Source organism: Triticum dicoccoides, chromosome 5B, assembly GCF_002162155.2.
Source record: "Triticum dicoccoides isolate Atlit2015 ecotype Zavitan chromosome 5B, WEW_v2.0, whole genome shotgun sequence".
NCBI lineage: Eukaryota > Viridiplantae > Streptophyta > Magnoliopsida > Poales > Poaceae > Triticum > Triticum dicoccoides.
The window spans coordinates 100,992,919-101,014,657 of NC_041389.1; the positions used below are offsets into that span (position 1 = coordinate 100,992,919).

At 48.1% G+C, this 21,739-nt stretch overlaps 1 protein-coding gene and 1 long non-coding RNA gene across 11 annotated transcripts; both read right to left on the reverse strand.

The window, feature by feature from the left end:
* Positions 1 to 11,285: 11,285 nt before the first annotated feature.
* LOC119307605 (uncharacterized protein At4g22758-like) lies at positions 11,286 to 12,480 on the reverse strand. Its single transcript, XM_037583680.1, has 2 exons — positions 11,778 to 12,480; positions 11,286 to 11,694 (listed from the first exon to the last, which is right to left on the reverse strand). The coding sequence occupies exons 1-2, from the start codon at positions 12,055 to 12,057 to the stop codon at positions 11,519 to 11,521; spliced, it is 456 nt and encodes a 151-aa protein (XP_037439577.1). The 5' UTR covers positions 12,058 to 12,480; the 3' UTR covers positions 11,286 to 11,518.
* Positions 12,481 to 14,171: 1,691 nt separating this feature from the next.
* On the reverse strand, positions 14,172 to 21,468 carry LOC119307606. Of its 10 annotated transcripts, none has more exons than XR_005149403.1 (7): positions 20,572 to 21,468; positions 20,422 to 20,459; positions 19,664 to 20,248; positions 17,994 to 18,128; positions 17,679 to 17,832; positions 17,520 to 17,584; positions 14,172 to 14,787 (listed from the first exon to the last, which is right to left on the reverse strand). It is a non-coding gene; the product is annotated as an uncharacterized LOC119307606 (long non-coding RNA). The 10 variants fall into 10 exon arrangements; XR_005149402.1 differs by having other exon boundaries at positions 20,549 to 21,468; XR_005149401.1 differs by having other exon boundaries at positions 19,664 to 20,807; positions 20,891 to 21,468.
* Positions 21,469 to 21,739: the final 271 nt, after the last annotated feature.

The window sequence follows — 21,739 nt, forward strand, 5'->3', positions numbered from 1 at the left end:
CATCCAACTCGCTTGCTCACGAAGACCTAGGGCATTTTGAGGAAGCCCATCATTGGAATATACAAGCCAAGTTCTATAATGAAAAATTCCCACTAGTATATGAAAGTGACAACATAGGAGACTCTCTATCATGAAGATCATGGTGCTACTTTGAAGCACAAGTGTGGAAAAGGAGATAGTAGCATTGTCCCTTCTCTCTTTTTCTCTCATTTTATTTTTTTTCTTTTCCCCTTTTTTTCCTTTTTTTCTTTTTTTCTTTGGCCTCCTTTTTTATTTTTAGCCTTTCTCTTTTTTTTCTTTTTTTTAAAGTCCGAAGTCTCATCCCGACTTGTGGGGGAATCATAGTCTTCATCATCCTTTCCTCACTGAGACAATGCTCTAATAATGAAGATCATCACACTTCTATTGATTTATAACTCAAGAATTACAACTCAAAGCTAGAACAAGATATGACTCTTTATGAATGCCTCCGGCGGTGTACCGGGATATACAATGAATCAAGAGCGACATGTATGAAAATTATGAAGGTGGCCTTGCCACAAATACGATGTCAACTACATGATCATGCAAAGAGCAATATGACAATGATGGAACATGTCATAATAAACGGAATGGTGGAAAGTTGCATGGCAATATATCTCGGAATGGCTATGGAAATGCCATAATAGGTAGGAATGGTGGCTGTTTTGAGGAAGGTAAATAATGGGTGTGATACCGGCGAAAGTTGCACGGTATAATAGAGGCTAGCAAAGTGGAAGGATGAGTGTGCGTATATCCATGGACTCACATTAGTCATAAAGAACTCATATACTTATTGCAAAAGTCTACTTAGCCCTCGAAGCAAAGTACTACTACGCATGCCCCTAGAGGGATAGATTGGTAGGAAAAGACCATCGCTCGTCCCCAACTGCCACTCATAAGGAAGACAATCAAAAGAGCACCTCATGCAACAAATTTGTCACACAACTTTTACCATACGTGCATGCTACGGGACTTGCCAACTTCAACAAAAGTATTTCTCAATTTCATAATTACCCACTAGCATGATTCTAACATTACTACCTTTATATCTCAAAACAATTATCAAGCATCAAATTGATCATAGCATCCAATTCACTTCCTATGATAGTTTTTATTATACCCAACTTGGATGCTCATCATTCTAGGACCAAATTCATAACCATAGCAAATACCATGTTGTTCTAAAAGACTCTCAAAATAATATAAGTGAAGCATGAGAGACTAGCAATTTCTTCAAAATTAAGCCACCGCCGTGCTCTAAAAGATATAAGTGAAGTACTAGAGCAAAAACTATCAAGCTCAAAAGATATAAGTGAAGCACATAGCATATTCTAACAAATTCAATCAAGTAGGCTTCTCCCAAAAGGTGTGTATAGCAAGGATGCTTGTGTTAAACTAAAAAGCAAAGACTAATATAATACACGACGCTCCAAGCAAAACACATATCATGTGGCGAATAAAAATATAGCTCCAAGTAAAGTTACCAATGAACGAAGACGAAAGAGGGGATGCCTTCCCGAGGCATCCCCAAGCTTAGGCTTTTGGCTATTCTTTAATATCTTGGGGTGCCTTGGGAATCCCCAAGCTTAGGCTTTTGCACTCCTTATTCCATAGTCCATCAAAGCTTTACCCAAAACTTGAAAACTTCACAACACAAAACTCAACAGGAAATCTTATAAGCTCCGTTAGTGAAAGAAAACAAAACCACTGAAAGAACATGCGGTGCCCCCATGTTTGGTTTTGGTAATTGATGACAATCTCTATGGACTAATGGTTGCCTTGAGTTTTATTTGAAGGATTTGTCCATAGGCTTTTCTTGGAGTCCATTTGTTGGTTTCAAGGAGAGTTTGTGATGACCAAGGTGCCATTCAAGGAATTACCTAAAGATTGGTCATGTGAGAGGTTGATCAAGACTAAGTCAAAGAGTGAATCAAGTTGATCAACACACAAAGCACAGAAGATGTACCGAGAGGGATCAAGCGATCCCATGGTATGGTAAGCATTGCCAATTATGCTTTGTGTACTAACCCATGATCTTCGTGAGAGTTCTTTGTGGGGTTAGGTTGTGGTGTGCAAGTTCAAGTGAAGCATCACGAAGAGATCGAATGATTGAAGCTTGCCGTCCATTGTGGTGACAATGGACTTGTGAAGATGTGCGGAAGTGTGGCTCACCCATAGTGGAGTATGGGGGAGCAATCAAGAAAGGTGGTCCAACTTGAGGGAGTCATGATCGTCATCATCTAGCTCAAGTGGACCATGTGCAAGGCAAAGGTTTGCCCTTGATAGGTTTTCCTTTTTACCGATCTCATGATGATAGTTGGGAGACCGGGTTTTAGGTTCGATTGTCGTACTATCAAGGGGGCTCTCGATGAGTAACTTGATCGTATCATTCGTAGAGAGCTCAAACCATTGCATCCTTGCATCACCTTTCTTGGTTCTTGTTTGGTTCTCTTTGTGAGTTTTGGAGCTTATGATCATCTTGATGACAAGCTCGAGTTCATCAAAAACGGAGTTCACATGCTTCTTCTATGATGTTTTCGATGTTGGAGGTTATGGCCGTTCTTCTCTGTTGGAGGTTTCACTCCTCTATTTGTTAGGCTTACCTCCCCTGCCTCTTCTTACTATAACCATGGACCCGAAGGTCTGTGGTAAACTACTCACAACTCATCGGAAGGGCTATGGTGTTGATGTAGAAGCCCTCCATGGTCGATTCCCCCTCCGGTGGAGCGCCGGTGAAGGCTCCAAGATGGGATCTCGCGGATACAGAAGGTTACGGCGGTGGAAATTGTGTTTTGTTGGCTCCCTGGATGTTTTCGGGGTACGTAGGTATATATAGGAGGAAGAAGTACGTTGGTGGCCACCTGTGGGTCCTAGGAGAGGGGGGCGCGCCCAGGAGGGGTGGGCGCGCCCTCCTATCTCTTGGAGCCCTCGTCTGCTTCTTGACTTGCACTCCAAGTTCTCCGGATCACGTTCGTTCCAAAAATCACGCTCCCGAAGGTTTCATTCCGTTTGGACTCCGTTTGATATTCCTTTTCTTCGAAATACTGAAATAGGCAAAAAAACAGCAACACGGGCTGGGCCTCTGGTTAGTAGGTTAGTCCCAAAAATGATATAAATGTGTAAAATAAAGCCCATAAACATCCAAAAGGGGTAATATAATAGCATGGAACAATAAAAAATTATAGATACATTGGAGACGTATCACGCAGCGCTGAGCCTCGCATCTACGGACGCGACACCTTCACCCATCGCATAGGAAGGCGTGCCCGACGCTCCTCTCAGGCTGGGCTCGGGGGCTCTCCTTTGGAGGGCCTCAGATCTAGCAAATGTCGCGAGAGTGGCACTCGGGCACCATGTGGAGGCGCTCTTCAGAGCACATTTCCCAGCAGAAGGCAGCAGGCGTGAGGCACCAGGTGTTCAGGAGTTCATCAGCAAGGCAATCGAGGAGATTCAGGAAGGAAGGGCTCTGCAAGGCGATCATCGCCTGCCGCGTGGCGCAACTCACTGCTCTGGCGAGGGTAAGGAGTTCCGCGTCTGCATCGACATCCCCGGGCTCAACAGGGCCGCGTCTCAGCAGCTCATGTGGCCGTCTCGTGTCGGGCGATGCGAGGGTCCGCCTCACAGCTACGTCTGCATGCCTTTTGGCCTGGCGGGCGCGGCTGAGGCGTTCCAGCGCTACATGAGGGACGCTCGGACAGCCTGCGAGGCCAGGCACTAGGCGGTCCTGGCGGAGATGGAGGAGCATCTTCAGGAGCCTCTTGGTCCCACCGAGTCTCCCGAGGCTCGGTGCCGGAGCGGCTCGTGAGGAACGGCTCCAGCGGCGCGCGTTTTTTGGCTACTTCAACACCTCTTCAGCAACGGTACCAGGTGACATCTCTCTAGTTCGTTCAGTTTGGGGGCGCCCCTCGGGCTGCTTCATCCCCAGGCCGTGTGGGTCCATCCATGCGACTTGTACCCTTTCCGCATTTATCAGAGCCAATTACAATCCTTTGAAAGCTACTACCGAATTATTGACTGCCTGACCGACGCTTCGTCGCTAAGAATGTCTCGTGCCCTTGCGAGCCCTCCGGCGACCGCCTCATGATTAAGGATTGGCACGGCGTCTGTGCTCGAGTCCGTCCCTGCAGCGTCGCTAAACCGAAGAGGCTGAGCTCTGGCTCGCGGGCCAGTCCCGTGTACGTCACCTCCCGTGGTCCTTGGTTCCTTGTTCTTGGATGAGCTAATCGCCGGAGTATGAGTGAGGGCGCGCGACATGGTGCCCCCGTGGCCACAGGAACCGTGCGCCGGTTGTTTTTCTTCAGGGTCTTTGCATGAGAAGACTGGGCACGGCTTCTGTGCTCGGGTCCGTCCCTGCAGCGTGGATAAATCCAACGACTGAGCTTTGTCTGGCGGGCCGGTCCCATTCACGTCACCTCCTGGGGTCATTGGTGTCTGGCCTTCTCATGCAATAACCTCAGGAAACTCATTCGGTGCAGGCTGCCTAACCATCTCGCAGGACCAGTCCAAGCATCTCCGATCAAGACCAGGCGCAACCCGCCTTGAGGTAAAGCCTCGTGAGTCCCGCGCTAGCTCACGGGTGCCCATATACGCCTCCTCCAGCCCTGCCGTACAAGTCACGCGTCAGGGCAGGGCTGTACACGCCCCGGTGGCTCTCCTTAGAGGGAGCCCCCTCCCACGCACTAGTGAAAGCACCATGCTCCGCGCTGGCCATCAAGTGTCGAGGAGCGGCTATGCCCGTGCAAGAGCGGAAGCACTATGCTCCGCGCTGGTGATAAACAACTGGGGGTGGCCTCGCGGCCCCATTAACCTCAGGAAGCCTCCAGGCTCAGTGACTAGCCTCACCATGCTGCTCTCCCTCGGGAAGGTAGCGTGAGGGGGCTGGGCACGGGGGCTACGCTTAGGTCATGCCTGGCGTACCCCACCTTGCTAGGCCTCACGGGCCTGGTCTTCGTGCACCCCTCCCAAGCGAGAGCTCGGCGAGGAAAAGGTATGATGGTCTGTTTGTACGTCAAGGGGGACTCCTGAGCATCGCATCTCAGGAGCCTAACTGGTCACGTAGCCCCTCACCTCTTGGGCTCGTCCTGGTGATCCGGACAACTCAACGACAACCGAGGCATGCGCGGGGCCGGGCCCTGCCGACGCAGAACGCCAAGACCTGGCTCTCACCCTTCCCTTCCAAGCCGTTCGTACGTTAAGGGGGACTCTTGAGCATCACGTCCCAAGAGCCTAACTGGCCATGTAGCCCATCAACCCTTGGGCTCGTCCTGGTGATCTGGATGACCTAACGGCGGCTAAGGTATACGTGGGGTCGGGCCCTGCCGACGCAGAACACCAAGGCTTGCTCATGCACCTTTTCCTAAGTTGTTCGCGCGTCAAGGAGGACTCCTGAGCATCGCATCTCAGGAGCCTAACTGGTCATGTAGCCCCTCACCCCTTGGGCTCGTCCTGGTGATCCGGACGACCCAACGGCGGCTGAGGTATACGCGGGGCTGGGCTCTGCCGACGTAGAACAACAAAGCAAACAAAAAAGCCGAAGGAGCATAATCTAGTTATTACAAGACATATTGTTCCAAGCAAATAGTTTAAACGCCTCCCCGAGGCATGTTGCATGATACAGGACAGCCAAGGAAAGGCAGAATCGCTGGGCCAGCTCTTTAGACTTGGGCGTCACCACTGCTCGCCAGCAGAGCCTCATCGCCAGGCGCGTCGTCCGTTCCACCGGCTTCAGTCGGAGGACAAACGACCAGGAACTTGCTCAGCATGGCGTCCACGAAGCTCTTCACGGCGGCAGCAGCAACATCCTGGGAGTCGCAGTCCACCGGAGTAAGGAAGGAGGAGAGGTCAAAGCTGGCATCCTGGAGATAAAGATGGCTGAATACGCACGTGAGAGCCGAGGAAGAAAGTGAGTGCGCCTCCCTTTCCACCAAGAAGGCAAACCCGTCGATAGCATCTTCGAGCACCACCATGACTTCAGGAAGCAGAGCAGCATGGCTCTCTCTCGGGGTCGTCACCACCGCCTTCTTCAAGGGATCATCTCCAAAGAGCGCCTTCTAGGCCTTGTGGAAATGTGCCTTGAGGGAGGTAAGAGTGCTGCACTCCATGGCGGCCACCTTTTTGGCCTCGGCGAGGGACGCTTGGGCTGCCTCCGCCTCCTCCTTCAGCTTCGTCAGGTGGTCGCGCTCTCCAGCCTGCTCTAAGGCCGCCTTCTTCAACTCGGTCTCTTGGTCGAGATGGCACTTCCTGAGCCTTCAGCTTCTCCTCACGCTCCTGGAGCTGGCTGGCCTGGGCGGCCTGCCGGTCCTGAAGAGATTTCAGATCAGCTTCCACCATGCGACACCGGTCCTCAGCTTATGTGGCTTCCTTCCGCGCCAGGTCGCGCACCGTGGCGGCCACCCTGAGTGCCTTCTGGGCTTCCTCCGCAGAACCCCAGGCCACGCGAACAGACGCATCAGCCTTGAGCCAACCAGAGATCAGCCCCAGGCGTCCCTGCGCCGAGCGACGATCTGGGCCCTGAAGTTCACCCTGGAGGAGGTCCAGCGCCGCCCTTGCCTCTTCCAGGGTCCCGGAGGTGGCAGGAGCGCCACGACTCAGCTATGTGCTGGGTAAGGAAGGAGACGCCCTCGGCGCCAAGATAGAGGAAACCTCAGCCTCAGGAAGGGCCGGGGGCTCCGGAGGCTGGTCGACCTCAGCAGCCGCGGCAAGGCTGGGCGCTGGAGGGGTCAGGCCTGCCGGAGGCACCACCCCCTCCTGAGGACGGGCTTGCATGGCCTCGGGAGATGGCATCACCATCGGGGCTGTGAGGGCCGCGACATCCTCCTTAGCCAGGGTCGCGGCAGCCACCTCAGCATTTGCGGCCTTGGCAACCTCCGTGCCCTCTTTTGCTTCTTCGACGGCTGCTGCCTAACGACAGGTGAAGGCGTAAGCATCTCTCCAAGGATCAACGAACAAGGTTAAGGAAAAGACTTACTGGCCGGCGAAGGCATAGCTCTTCTTCATGCTCAGCAGCGGGCGCTGGGGTGGAGTAGTTGGCCTAGAGCTTTTGGGAGCAGGAGAGCTTGCGGTTGGTGCAGCCTGGAACATCGTCGGCGAAGGTGGAGCACCGCCCGGAGGAATCAACGCAGTCCTGCTCTTATTCTTGGCCACTTGCTTGGGTTACCTCTAAGAGGATACCCCAGACCTCGTGGTGACTCCAGAAAGGCGCGGCACCTCCACCACCGGGGGCTCGTCATCATCATCGTTGTTAAGAAAGTCGTGAAGGAACTCCCTTTGCCGCGGGATAGAGGACTCCTCCACCATCTCGTCCGCGGTGGCTTCGGAGGAATGATCATCGGAGGACAGGTGCACCAAAGCAGTAGGCTGCGGGGAGGGCCTCGGCCGCACGAGCCCAAGCTTATCGAAGACAGGCATGGCAGCGGCGACCTCCTCGGTGTCATCCCGGCAGTAAAGTGGAAGCCAACCTTCAGGAGGATCGCTCGGATCCTTCCCCGTCAGGTAGAGCAGCACCTTGCTAAGCTCCTCCTCTGGAAGGGCGTCTCGGCGCAGGCGGATCTTGTCGTCATCACCACTAAGCGTCCACAGGGGGCGGGAGTGGTCTTGGAGCGGCGCAATGCGCTGCCTTAGTAACTCCTTGATAAACATGGCCCCCGTCAGCTTCTCGCTCTTCAGGTCCTTCTTCATCTTCTTCACCAACTTCGTCAGGAAAGGGTCGGTAATCTTCTCAGAACGCCACCACTTCTTAGCGATGGGGAATGCGGTCGATAGCTTCACCGAGCTCTGGGTGCACTTGCGTCCATCAGAACCCGCCTCTTCACGGTGTCCTCTACCTTCTTCCCGGCGTGGGAGATTGCGTTACCACCCCGCGCCGCGACGAAGCCGATGCACCCGACCGGATTGTCGCCAGTCATGCGGAGAAAGAAGAAATGGCGGAGCAGGGCAACAGAAGGCATCACCCCCACGAACGCCTCGCAATAGAAGGAGAAAATGGACAGGAGGAGGATGGAGTTGTCATGGATGTGGAGCGCGTGGAGGCCATAGTGGTGAAGAACGACGAAGAAGAAGCGGGAGAATGGGGCACCAGCCCCGAGTAGACGTTGTGCATAAAGAAGTGAAAGAGGTGCTGACCGCGGGCTCCGGTGCGGCGGTGGCAATCCGGAGCGCCGTCTCCTTCCACTCATTGTCGTTGCTCGCTGTCAGGAGGAGCGCGGTCTGGAGCTTATCCCCGGCCAAGCAGGGCGGCAGCAGCACCGGCTCGTACCAGGCGGAGCCGGCAGCCAGGGCAGAAACCGTGGTCTTCTCAGCGGCCATCGAGCGAAAGATTTGGGGGGAATCGCCAGATCTGGTGAGTTCTTCCGCTGCGGGGAGAAGGGGATCTGGAGCAAGACGAAGAAGGAGCAATGAAAGCCTGGTGGCAGGCGGCACCCCTTTTTGTCAGACGGAAGCAGTTGCCGAGGCAGCATGGGAAACAGAGACGATTAGGGCCCGCGGCGCTCCGCACTTGCCCTTTGGCTTCGCCTGGAAGCCAAGTTCGAGCGCGCCTTGGGCCTGGGGGCTACTGTCGGTGTCCTGGATATGAGGGTATCCAGCCCTGCTTGTCTGCGGCCCATCACGTGGCTCCATCGACGGCCTGATATGGCCCAGCTTCAACACCAACACCACAAGACCCTCGCGAGGGGCCAAGCCTCGCGAGGCGGACGACGCAAGACCCTAGAAAGAATCACCCTCCTCAGGGCTGGCTCCTGAGGGACGGAGAGTTTATGCAAGTACCTCACAAGGGTCAGCTGACGTGAGTCATGACGACCAAGGCCAGGCGGATGTAGAGCGCAGGTTTTCTCTTCAGTGCAAAGGAGGCAAGCCACAGGCGCGGAGTTCCGAGGAATCAGCCAAAGGTTTCCATTCCGGTGCAACAAAGACCAAGACCGCCAGGAAGGAGGTCATCAACGAGCCCACCGTAGCATCACGACCAGAGGCTCTTCGCGAAGACTACTTTTGTCAGGATAAACTATACTACTTGTCCCCTTCCAAATCTGGCCGTTGTGGGATCCTTTCCCTGTGACGCCCCCGATTCAATCGTACACTAATCATGCACGCAAACGTGTACGATCAAGATCAGGGACTCACGGGAAGATATCACAACACAACTCTAACATAAATAAGTCATACAAGCATCATAATACAAGCCAGGGGCCTCGAGGGCTCGAATACAAGTGCTCGATCATAGACGAGTCAGCGGAAGCAATAATATCTGAATACAGACATAAGTAAACAAGTTGCCATAAGATGGCTAACACAAACTGGGATACAGATCGAAAGAGGCACAGGCCTCCTGCCTGGGATCCTCCTAAACTACTCCTGGTCGGCGTTCGCGGTTGTTTCATAATAACACACTTAACGAGATCTTGGTATTTGATCTGAGTCTGGCCACTGGCCTATACGCACTAACCAACTACGTGGGAAAGATATGGGCACTCGACGTCGTGATATCAGTCGAAGCCTTCTAGACGTCAGCGACTGAGCGGCGCGTGCGGATTGGAACGTAAGCCTGCTCTTGTATTAAGGGGGCTAGTTCTGCTTTCGGCCGCCCACGCAACGTGCAGGTGTGCAATGGGCGATGGGCCCAGACCCCTGCGCCATAGGAGTTAGACCGGCGTGCTGACCTCTCTGTTAGGCCTAGGTGGGGCTGCGACGTGTTGATCTTCCGAGGCCGGGCATGACCCAGAAAAGTGTGTCCGGCCAAATGGGATCGAGCGTGTTGGGTTATGTGGTGCACCCCTGCAGGGAAGTTAATCTATTCGAATAGCCGTGATCTTCGGTAACAGGACGACTTGGAGTTGTACCTTGACCTTATGACAACTAGAACTGGATACTTAATAAAACACACCCTTCCAAGTGCCAGATACAACCCGGTGATCGCTCTCTAACAGGGCGACGAGGGGAGGATCGCCGGGTAGGATTATGCTATGCGATGCTACTTGGAGATGCTACTTGAAGGACTTCAATCTACTCTCTTCTACATGCTGCAAGATGGAGGTGGCCAAAAGCGTAGTCTTCGACAGGATTAGTTATCCCCCTCTTATTCTGGCATTCTGCAGTCGCTCATATTTGGGAAGAGAACCAAGGCCGCTATAAATAGGACTAGCCACCACCATAGTGGGGGGATCGGATCCATTCTCACCCGACCACCACACCAACTCAAGAACACTTCACCTTCTGAGCCTTGTTCATCCATTGTACTTGTTCATCCGCAGCCTACAAGGCAATTCACCACACCACACTAGATTAGGGTATTACACCATAACGGTGGTCCGAATCAGTATAAACCTCTGTGTCCTTATGTCTCTTTGGGCCCGACGCGCTAGGATTAGGAGGATCGCGAATAAGCAGGCTGGGCAAGTTGAGATCTCCAGACGCACCTCACTGTTTGAACCTCTCAAGGGTTGCCGGATCCCGAAATCCAACAGGATTACCGAATACTGTACAATCAGCTCCCACAAGCAAACCACGCTTTGGCATGCCATAAACAAGGTGTTAACCCGTTTATATGCATTCGCCCGCTATTACAGATGACAGCCACAGTTCAAAAGGGGCCATTATCCAGCTGATAGCAAAACAGCAACAGCTACACGTTGTCATCAGCCATTTGTATGGCCGGCCTGCCTGCCGCCAAGATGAACGGCACATGTTCTCCTTTTACGTCCCAATCAGAACCAGCACAACTCCGGGTTGCGTCAACTTCTGGCGATCCATGTCACTATCTGAATTTGTGGTTTTTTGAAGCCACGACCTTAACGCACAACACATGATTGCATCATAGCAAAAACAAATGATTCTTTCAAAGAGGTTTGATTGGATGCAGGATATAGTAAAAAAATCGTTAGAAAAATTTCCTGACAATTCAATCCTATGAATCGAACAACCAAAGAAACCCTAATATGTATGCCAAACATTGAGGTGTCCATGTCATTGCTTATTGATGATTTGAGAAGTAGAAGAGTACAAGTGATGCGTGGCTTTCTACCCGAAGGAATTATTTGAGAACTAGATTGATTCATTACACAGATGGCAGCATGTAATAAGTACTGAATTGTCACAAATGGCAGCATATTAGATGTATCAAACACAAATGGCAGCATATTATTAGCACTGAATCATCACAAAAAATTGCAAATAACCACTTGGTTTCCTTCGGGTAGTTTTGAGATTACCCTGAGCAGGTTTCTTTGTTCGCTACGCAATTTTTATATTCGATGCACACAAACACAGCATAAGCATCGAACCAGAGTAAAGGTAACTTCAATGCATATAAGTTTCACACTGGACAATTCTGAATGTATGCTTCGAACTATAATCTCATTACATGTAGAGGACGATGAAACAGCAACTGAACCAAACAAAAAAAAAACCGAAGCAACAGACTTCCCAATGCAGTAAAATTGACGGCCGATTACAGCAATGATTCGCTGAATCGAGAGCACTTATTCGTTTCGAACTCATCGATGGCTCACACCTTGAAGCTGAAGTTGAGAAGGATCTTGTTTAGGCCAAATTTCCAGCCGCTGATCCCCTTTCTGCCTGGGCTAGAATTAGGCTCAGACCCATCGTTGTCGGCGACAGTCTTCTGCCACAGCATGAAGCTCCTGCATCCATTGAAGCTGATCCTCTCGTCGGCCTTGAGAGCTGCAATGAACGAAGATGGAATTCAGGGACGCGCTAGCCAAGAAATAGAGTAAATTATCTATTTATGACGAAACAATGTTTACCGTCGGATCTGCCGTTGGCTGTGTAGAGGAGGAAGTTGGCAGCGTCGGAGCCGAGCAGCGGCATGCGGCCCTCGCGGGCATAGCAGCGGAGCGCAGCACGGATTAGTCCGTCGACCGACTCGCCTTCGTCGACCAAGAACCGTAGAGGGCCGGCGCTTCCGAGGACGGTAACCGTCACCAGCACGCGCGCGCGGCCGGCAACCCCTGTCGCCGCCGCCTTGCCACGGAGCTCAACCTTCCTAAGCTTCATCGGCAGCGTCGACGGCACAGCAACAGCCATAGCGACGGTCAATCAATCAAATCAAACGAAACCTATCAATCAAAATCGCTTGTTCCTCTCTTTTCTTTTCTGATGAATTCTCTTCTCCGCAAGGAAAAACTCAAGATCAAAATAACCAGGGACGGTTCAGGGGGGAATCAAAAGAAGGTTGGTCGCTGACGGAGGGAGGGCCGCTCAGGGGTCGAGGCCGATGCAGCGGTGGTACCAGCCCTGCATGCAAGCGCCGAAGCAGCGGAAGGAGGCGGAGGAGTCCCTCTCCGTCTGCGGCGGCGAGGAGGGGGAGGCGGCGATCGTGTGGGTTCCCACCATTCACGAGGGGGCGGAACTCGTCTTGGCGGCGCGGCGGAGAAAGAGATCTGGGCTCCCGGCGGCGAGGGGAAGGAGGAGGAGACGGGGTCTGTTTCGTTTGTGAGAACGGATCGAATCGTGAGGGGACGGAATATAAGGCACGGCTCCGCTGAGGCTGAGGCGGCGGCCGCGTGGAGGGTTGCGCTGGTCTTCCTTGTTTCCAGAAGAGAGCGCGTCGATCTGGGCGGTTGGTGGCGGTGGATGGACGGGTGGATGCCGTTTTAGGGCGTCCACGCGGTTGGGACGATCCTTGGCTCCCAAGCTGCCCCAACACGCAAGGTTTTCCTTTCTGGATACCGGCGCATTTAATTGGATGTGCAATTATCAATCAATAAAATAAAGATACGTCTAGCCAATGAACGTTTGTTGGCTAGCGCTTCACGGTGCACACTCTAAAAGGAAGAAAAAAATCATGCCACCTGATGCTAGGAAAAGAAAGCCTAGTCCCTCGTGTCCTAGTATTTCGCCTAGTCTTTGCCTCCCCGTGTGTCGTCAGGCAAAAAAAGAAAAAGAGCAAGCACATTGCATCGCCCCTACACACCTCGCGACCTGCTCCTCTTGCTCCCTCTGCCTTAAGAATGCAACAACCCCCACCTCCTCACGCAATCTGACTTCTCTTCACACATTCGTTAACGAGTCTCGGCAATGACACTAGGGAGGAAGATTGCTCCCCCCACCGCAAGCATAGGTATGCTCCCCTCGCCTCTAACCGCCCTACCGCTTCCATGCCCCCACAACGCCCCCTTCCCCTTTGATTTTCTAGAGAAAGTGGCGCCGCTCCACCGAAGTTGCTTTATGCCCCCAATGGCAGTGCGACTCCAAATTTGGTGGTTCCCTCCTTTCTTTGAACGTTTTGTGCTCACCTTCTGTTGCACGTGCGTACAAAATTACACAAGCTAGCGGTTGCAACTTTAACTCCTGTCCTACTCAACTTTGCTGGCTAGCATGCAACTTTAGCACATACGTAGTAGTGACAGTTTATACATGTGTGAAAAAAGAAACCGGGTGAAAGTGCATTTTGCACTTAATGGTACTAGTAGAACGCCAGTGCGTTGCAACGGGCTGTCTTGGCGACTTCTTTTTTAACTTTAAGCGCTCTCATTTTCTTCCCTTCTTTCTTCCCCCAAATAAAAATGCTTCTTGAAATGATACGTGAATAAAAAAAATTACAATCATACTAAAATATCAAGAGATAAAACATATTTATCAAAGAATATTTCTGCAACATATCGGGCATGAAAGTTATGATGCCTGACAAATTGGAAACAAACTTATGGTGACTTACGACCAAATCTCATTAATATTTCAGAACACAGTTATCCTATCAAAAGTAACTTACTGATTCTGAAATTCCCCTGAGGTGGCCACCTTCATCGACTATTTTGTAACAAACCTACCCTTGTAATTTCTATTTTCACCCTTTAGCCAGAATGGCTATGTAATCTCACTCATGTGTAAATATCCGCCATTTTTTGGGTTTCATATATAAACAGTAGGAGCCTCTCCTGCTACTCCCATTGCTCAAAACAAAAAATAGTTATCCTACTGACGTGTACATGCAAGATCTCTCTCCCCCTTCCTCCCTACCTCGATCTCTCCTCTCTCTCTCCCTCACTCTTTCTCAATCTTTTTAGTAAGCACCTCCGCCTTATACCCAAGGGCAATGTGCATGTCACCATCTCATTGCTCCTTTCGCTTCTTCCTCATCACGCATCACATAGTCCTCATGAGACAACAACAAAGCATTCACTCGTTAAGCCAATATGGAGTGCATTATCAAGCGTAGCTTTCCTATTGATAGAAACCAGAGGAAGATGATATACATGCCATTTATAGGATCCAAATGATACTGTAGTTATCATAAATTAGTTGTTGCGTTAATATTCTTTCATGAAACATACTCCCTCCGTCCGAAATTATTGTATGAGAAAGATGTACCTAGACATATTATAGTTCTAGATACATATTCTTTTGTCCATTTATGCGGCAAGTATTTCCAAATGGAGGGTACAAAATACTTTGCATCTTTGGAACTCACAGCTAATTAGCCCACGACACCTGTGGATCTCAGGCTTGATTCATCTGAAGACCGCATCCAAACTCACATTTTTGTTAAAAGAATGAATTGAGCTCCCATAGATTAAAAGTGGCTCTAGATGTTGGGATCACCATTGAGTTTTTCTTTCTATGTCAGCTGGAAAGGGAGATGACCATCTGAGATTGAAGAGTTCTTGAGATCAATAAGCTGCCTGATTAAATCCACCTTAGCAGCTAATAGACGCACCCAAGAAACTTAAAATATACTTCTTTGCCACAGGGCAAGATAATGGACTCGGGCTCATAGGAAAAGCTGGCATGCGTGCTGATTTCGAAGCCTCTGCACTGCAATTAGAAAGATGCATCATCTAACAAAACGATAAGAAATCATTGTCCTATCAAGCAATGTCAAAATTAATTCTAAAATAAATATAACTGAGAAGTGGATAAAATAAACAAGGGTTGTTCTAATTATACTGCATTGTGTATGACAATGCGAAATAAGCTATTTGATCTATCATTGATTGATCGGATCAAAAGAGCCTCTCTCACTACCATATCAAATACTCCCTCCATCCCGAATTACTTGTCGCAGAAATGGGCAGGAATGGATATATATAAAACTAAAAATACATGTAGATACATCCATTTATTCGACACGTCATTCGGGACAGAAGGAGTGCAAACCAGCTTACTAAGACATTGATCCATAATTTATTCATTGCCATGATTCAAAACTATAAATACTGGACACACTATTTCATCACAAAAACAAAGGAAGTCATAGCTCGTACATCAGAATGGGCACAACAACAACAACAACAACAACAACGACAACAACAATAAAGCCTTTAGTCCCAAACAAGTTGGGGTAGGCTAGAGGTAAAACCCATAAGATCTCGCAACCAACTCATGGCTCTGGTACATGGATAACAAGCTTCCACGCACCCTTGTTCATAGCTAGCCCTTTGTCGATACTCCAATCCTTCAGGTCTCTCTTAACGGACTCCTCCCATGTCAAATTCGGTCGACCCCGCCCTCTCTTGACATTCTCCGCACGCTTTAGCCGTCCGCTATGCACTAAAACTTCTGGAGGCCTGCGCTGAATATGCCCAAACCATCTCAGACGATGTTGGACAAGCTTCTCCTCAATTGGTGCTACCCCAACTCTATCTCGTATATCATCATTCCGGACTCGATCCTTCCTCGTGTGGCCACACATCTATCTCAACATACGCATCTCCACCACACCTAACTGTTGAACATGTCGCCTTTTAGTCGGCCAACACTCCGTGCCATACAACATTGCGGGTCGAACTGCCGTCCTGTAGAACTTGCCTTTTAGCTTTTGTGGCACTCTCTTGTCACAGAGAATGCCAGAAGCTTGGCGCCACTTCATCCATCCGGCTTTGATTCGATGGTTCACATCTTCATCAATACCCCCATCCTCCTGCAACATTGACCCCAAATACCGAAAGGTGTCCTTCCGAGGTACCACCTGGCCATCAAGGCTAACCTCCTCCTCCTCACACCAAGTAGTACTGAAACCGCACATCATGTACTCGGTTTTAGTTCTACTAAGCCTAAACCCTTTCGATTCCAAGGTTTGTCTCCATAACTCTAACTTCCCATTTACCCCCGTCCGACTATCGTCAACTAGCACCACATTATCCGCAAAGAGAATACACCATGGGATATCTCCTTGTATATCCCTTGTGACCTCATCCATCACCAATGCAAAAAGATAAGGGCTCAAAGCTGACCCCTGATGCAGTCCTATCTTAATCGGGAAGTCATCGGTGTCGACATCACTTGTTCGAACACTTGTCACAACATTATCGTACATGTCCTTGATGAGGGTAATGTACTTTGCTGGAACTCTGTGTTTCTCCAAGGCCCACCACATAACATTCCGCGGTATCTTATCATAGGCCTTCTCCAAGTCAATGAACACCATATGCAAGTCCTTCTTTTGCTCCCTATATCTCTCCATAAGTTGTCGTACCAAGAAAATGACTTCCATGGTCGACCTCCCAGGCATGAAACCAAACTGATTTTTGGTCACGCTTGTCATTCTTCTTAAGCGGTGCTCAATGACTCTCTCTCATAGCTTCATTGTATGGCTCATCAGCTTAATTCCACGGTAATTAGTACAACTCTGAACATCCCCCTTGTTCTTGAAGATTGGTACTAATATACTCCGTCTCCATTCTTCTGGCATCAACAAGCCTACAAAAAAAATCCATCCTAGACTCTAAGACTTTTTCACTGAACCTATTGCTCTCATATCCTACGCAACTCCAAGGCCTAAACGGACTATAATACTCGGTACTAACTACAAACCATAGGGTAGCGGGAAAATCTACAGAATTGTAACCAGATGATTCGTTGCGCACATCCGATATAAATGAAAGTGATGTATTGTGACCTTTTCTATGGATACTTGAACATAAAAGGTAAAAATGCAAGAGACTACTAATAGAGCTGCTGATGACACATCAAAGCTTGTTGACAGAACAAAATATTGCATTTTTTAATCGAAAATGTGGCCTTGGTTGGATCCTCCGAGCAAGTTTCCATATTCGAGACTAATGAAATTTTACGTTGCTCAGACTGGCAATAATTACAGTCTAATAGCGAGAACACCAGTAAAACCTCCAGCAAAATGGTAGAAACACTCTTAAAATACTGCTACTAATAAACAAATGTTAAAAGCAGGGGTGTCACAACGATGGTTTTAACTAAAGAATAAAGAGCAGTAACATGAATTGGGGTAAGCCGACTCTAGAGACTTGTAATAGAGCTGCTGATGACACATCAAAGCCTGTTGATAGAATAAAATCTTGCATCTTATTTATAAAAAATAAATAAGACTAAGCAAGGAAAATTTACCAAGATCAGGCTGGCAACAATTACAGCCTAATATCGTGAACAGCGCGAGAACCTCCATAAAAATGGTAGAAACACTTCAAAAATACTGCTACTAACTAAAAGAACGCTAAAAAGGAGGAGTGCCACACTGATGGTATTAACTAAAGAGTAAAGAGCAGTAAGAACAAGATGTTTAGTACAGTTACCTTTAAATAGACCGAACAGTGTAGAATATTTGGTCTTCAACCCACGCCCTTCATGCCCATTGATGCTGCAATATTACGATCGGGGACAAGTCAACATAAAGGGTGTAAGAAATATCCTCCCAAAAGTGAAGACGGAAACATATGTGGTTACGTAAGTACCATGCATTCCTATTTTGCAGTTATCAGAACATCAGAACATCCGTGTTGATCTTTATCATCTTGTAAGGTGCCACGGTCATGCGTTGCCACGGAAAAAGAAAGTTATGAAAAATGTCAAAGTTTCTCTCCTCTTCCCTTCCTCGCACACACATGTCTGATTCATGGTACAATTTATGTATCTGTTAGAGAAGAACAAAAACAAAGGATTCCCCTCACTTTATATCTCCTATACCTAAAATTGCTTATAGGCGACTAAATTTGCCGATTCTATGCTCTAATAAACCAAATGAAAGAGAGGGCATATCAAGTTGAAACCTTGAGTTTCCCTTCAAGAAAAGTTGGAGCCGTGAGCTAAATACAAGAACCTCAAGAGATAACCTTCAAAATGTTCTCACCGGGGAAAACCATCTAAAACAATCAACATACAGAGGTCATGGACTTGGAAGAAATCTGCAACAAATCAAGAGAGTCCGATAGAGATGTGAGAGCTCACCAACTTTTCTGACACACGAAATTGAAATATTCTTAGTCCGTAAATCAGTAAAGCAATTAAAGTGAAGCGTAACATTCCAGCTCTACAAAATCACTCACAGTGGTGCATATACTCTCAGTTTTGATCATAATAAGCCAATAAAATGGATTTTGTTTCTTATTATACCATCGGAAAAGTTATTGTACAGAAATATTTAGTCAATTTTGTCCAGAAACTGTCAATAGAGAACTGTTGAAATCAAATGTTATTACTTCACCAGCCTTCACTATCTTAGTTTCACAAAAAAATGCAACCAACAGACCGAGAAATTAAGAGTCAGAAAATCGAACTAATGTAATGAGACAACATGTAATGGCACTGCATGTACAGTGAAGTTTGCCAAGCTTGCGGTGTGAGCGAAAAATGCTAATTGTTCCTTGTTGGTTTTAAGCAACAACGAAACTTGAGGCCTCAAAATACATTACATCAATGTAACACTATTTCAGTGGTCTCAAACCTATTGATGAACAGCTTGTTCTAATTCAGAGATTGTACATTGAATATATAAGTGTTGACAATCTATTCTGAAATTGCACACGAAGTTGCAGACAACCTGTACATTGCACATACAGATAGCACCCACAGATTTCAGCATCCATTGCACTAAAAATATCACATAATGTGGCCTGCTACACCCCAAACGCAAACAACACAAACGCAAACATGGGTTTCTCCCTGGGCGCGGCGTGGCACCGCGCCTCCGCCCGCTAGTATAGTACTACTTCATGTGAGTTCTCAGGAACCAGCAAATGTTATTGGCATGCTAGATTCATCTGAACACACACTTCCCCATACCCTGAATTTTGGCCATGAATTAGATGGAGTGTGTGAATCAAGTTCTATCATTTTTTCACAGAATAAAGAACCACTTTCTCCTGCTAAAACGAATCAGCACATGCATCTCCTTTGAATAGTAATAACAACTAAAATGTTACGCCACCTTGTACAACTTTTATACTGCAGTAAATTTAGCCAGATTACTGCCCAATGTCTATTACTTACACTGCCCAAAAAGTGAACTCGATTAATGATCATGATCTATAGCCCAACTTTCCCAATATAAGAAAAAAATTATTATTTTGTTTATGAAAACATCGTTGACAACTAATCAACAGTTCAATTATGGTCACTGCCGTACAATTGAGTTATATTTTTATTCACTGTCGTACATTTGATCAATTATGTACTCCACCAACTACCACTTCATTAATCAATAGTTACATTTTTATTCAGTAAAATATTGGTTGTACTAACAAAGAGATATAAAGAAGGATTAATCCCACTCCTAGCAGAACTAAAAGAGAGTAAATTCCGAAATTCACGGATCCATCCTAAATGGCCATCTAATAAGCAACACATGTGGCCAAAAAATTATGCTGGGACGTCCCAAATTGCCATTATATAGTACCAATAATGAGGGATGAGAAAATAAAGAATGAAGTCAAGGAAATACCTCAAGTAAATAATCCAAAATATTATTCTGTATTCCTTCTCGAGAAACTGGCTTCTTTCTTCATTTAAACATTCATATTCCTTGTTCAGTTGGAGCGTTTGCAATAGTAGAACTTTCTTCGGGATTATTGCCTTATTGGTAGAGATGTACAAACTTTTTTATCTACAGATTAATAGGCTGAAACACTTACACCATGATTTTCAGACCCTGCCAACTGATACTTCTATAAGTTCCAAAACCTTCTAGAGTGTTCCACAACACCAATGTCCAAGTCAATACCATATATTATCCATTGAAACATTAGAGTAATTTACCATAGAACATTAAGAACATTAGGGGAGGATTTGTTGCAACTATTTTAGATCATGCACCAAAAAATTGTAGTTCTCCTAAATCAAGAAGAACAAGGTCGAAATTCACAAGAGTCGTATAGAAATTTCTGCAATCAATATCATACCTGATCCATGTACGGCAGCCTCTAAATAAGCAACATAAGTCCGCAGTCCATAAAAAATAGAATACGCTCCAATTTGATGTATCATGCAATTTTGCAATACTCGAATAATTTTATAAAGCATACTGATACTGCATTGGAGGGCTATAAACTTCAGTAATATGAAAATATGTAGACCGCAGTTGATACTGTAACTTAGTGACACAACACATGGTATGATAGCTAAAAGGAGAGGCTATCAATTGTCATTTTTTTGCACTGATGTGCCTGTAGAAAACCACTATTGATTCGATTTGATGTGTACCATAGATTTTGCGCCTGCTCCCTCAGCTCCATGGCTTCCTGAAATAAAATTTCCCAGCGTCGGATCCGTTCAAATAAAAGGCAGATAGAGCAACTGAAGAAGAGCCCATCTGAATCTGATCACATACCTTGCCGAGAGCATCGAGCTTACCTCGCACCGGCACGCGGGCGGCCGACAAAGAGTGTTGGAGGAGGCGGCGGTGCTGCCGACGCCGGCGGTCGGAGACCGGCGAGTATGAAATAACAGACAACATATATGACTGAAACTCCATAATTTGGTTGACTGTGGACAAACCAAAGCAATACATAAAATGTCACCAGCAATACATAACATATTACATTGACGATTCAAGTCAAGCAGGAAAATAGTTCATTGTCAACTTGTCACTGTCGAAAAATCACAAAGTTACAGAGAGTCAGAGATGATTCATTTGCATCACAAAGTTTCTCATGGGCTCATGGCACTGTACCTCTTCTTCAGTTCTGTCAACACCTTGAAGAAGACTAAGATCACCCTAACTTGATACTGCATCGGCGACACCAGCAGTCCAGCATCGAGAGAGAGAGAGAGAGAGAGAGAGAGAGAGAGAGAGGAGTAGACCGCTACCAGATCTCATTCCCTGCTGCCACTAGTCCTCATTCCCGTTCGCAACCGGCCCCGGATCCCCCGCTGCCATCACTTGCAGACAGAGAAAGGAGAGGCCAAGGCATCCTTGGCAGAAAGATGAGAGGAGGTACTGACCTACATAGCTCGCCATCACCTGCGCAGACCGTCAGAGGAGGAGCAAGCAGCCCACGGCGCCGAGATCCATGACGCGGCCATGAAGGCACATGTAGAGAGGAACGTCACGTAGTTTAGAGAAAAGAGAGAGAGAGAGAGAGGAAAGAGGAGAAAGGAGAGAGGGAGGCACGGCGGTGGGGTCCTGCTATCTGCTCCCGGCGAGGTCAGGAAGCACTCAGCGGCGGCGGCGGAGTAGGAGGGGCGGGGGAGGAGGAGGGGCTAGGAACCCTAGCCAGGGTGAGGGAATTGTGGGTCGCTCGAGGGCACTCTGGCTCGAGGGCACTAGTGCGTGCGTGCGGTTCGTGGATTTTTCGGGTGCGAGGGGTTCTGTTTCGGACCGTACAATCAGGTTTAATTTCGTAGATTAACCGTAGTAGATTTTTTAGGTCGTTTTTTTACCACTGAACCGTCGTGGTTCACAGTGGGCGTCGTTGTAACTTGCTGTTTTTTTTATCGATCGGGAGGGACGAAGCGGGGGATTGGTGGGCAGCGGGAGGTGGGAAGAAGTATCAAAAATAACCAGGGAAGGTGGGATGAA

Coding starts and splice junctions, on each gene's coding strand:
- LOC119307605 (XM_037583680.1), bottom strand. CDS start 12,057: ATGGCTGTTGCTGTGCCGTCGACGCTGCCGATGAAGCTTAGGAAGGTT. Junction 11,695..11,777: donor AGCCAACGGCAGATCCGACG/GTAAACATTGTT, acceptor CGTTCATTGCAG/CTCTCAAGGCCGACGAGAGG.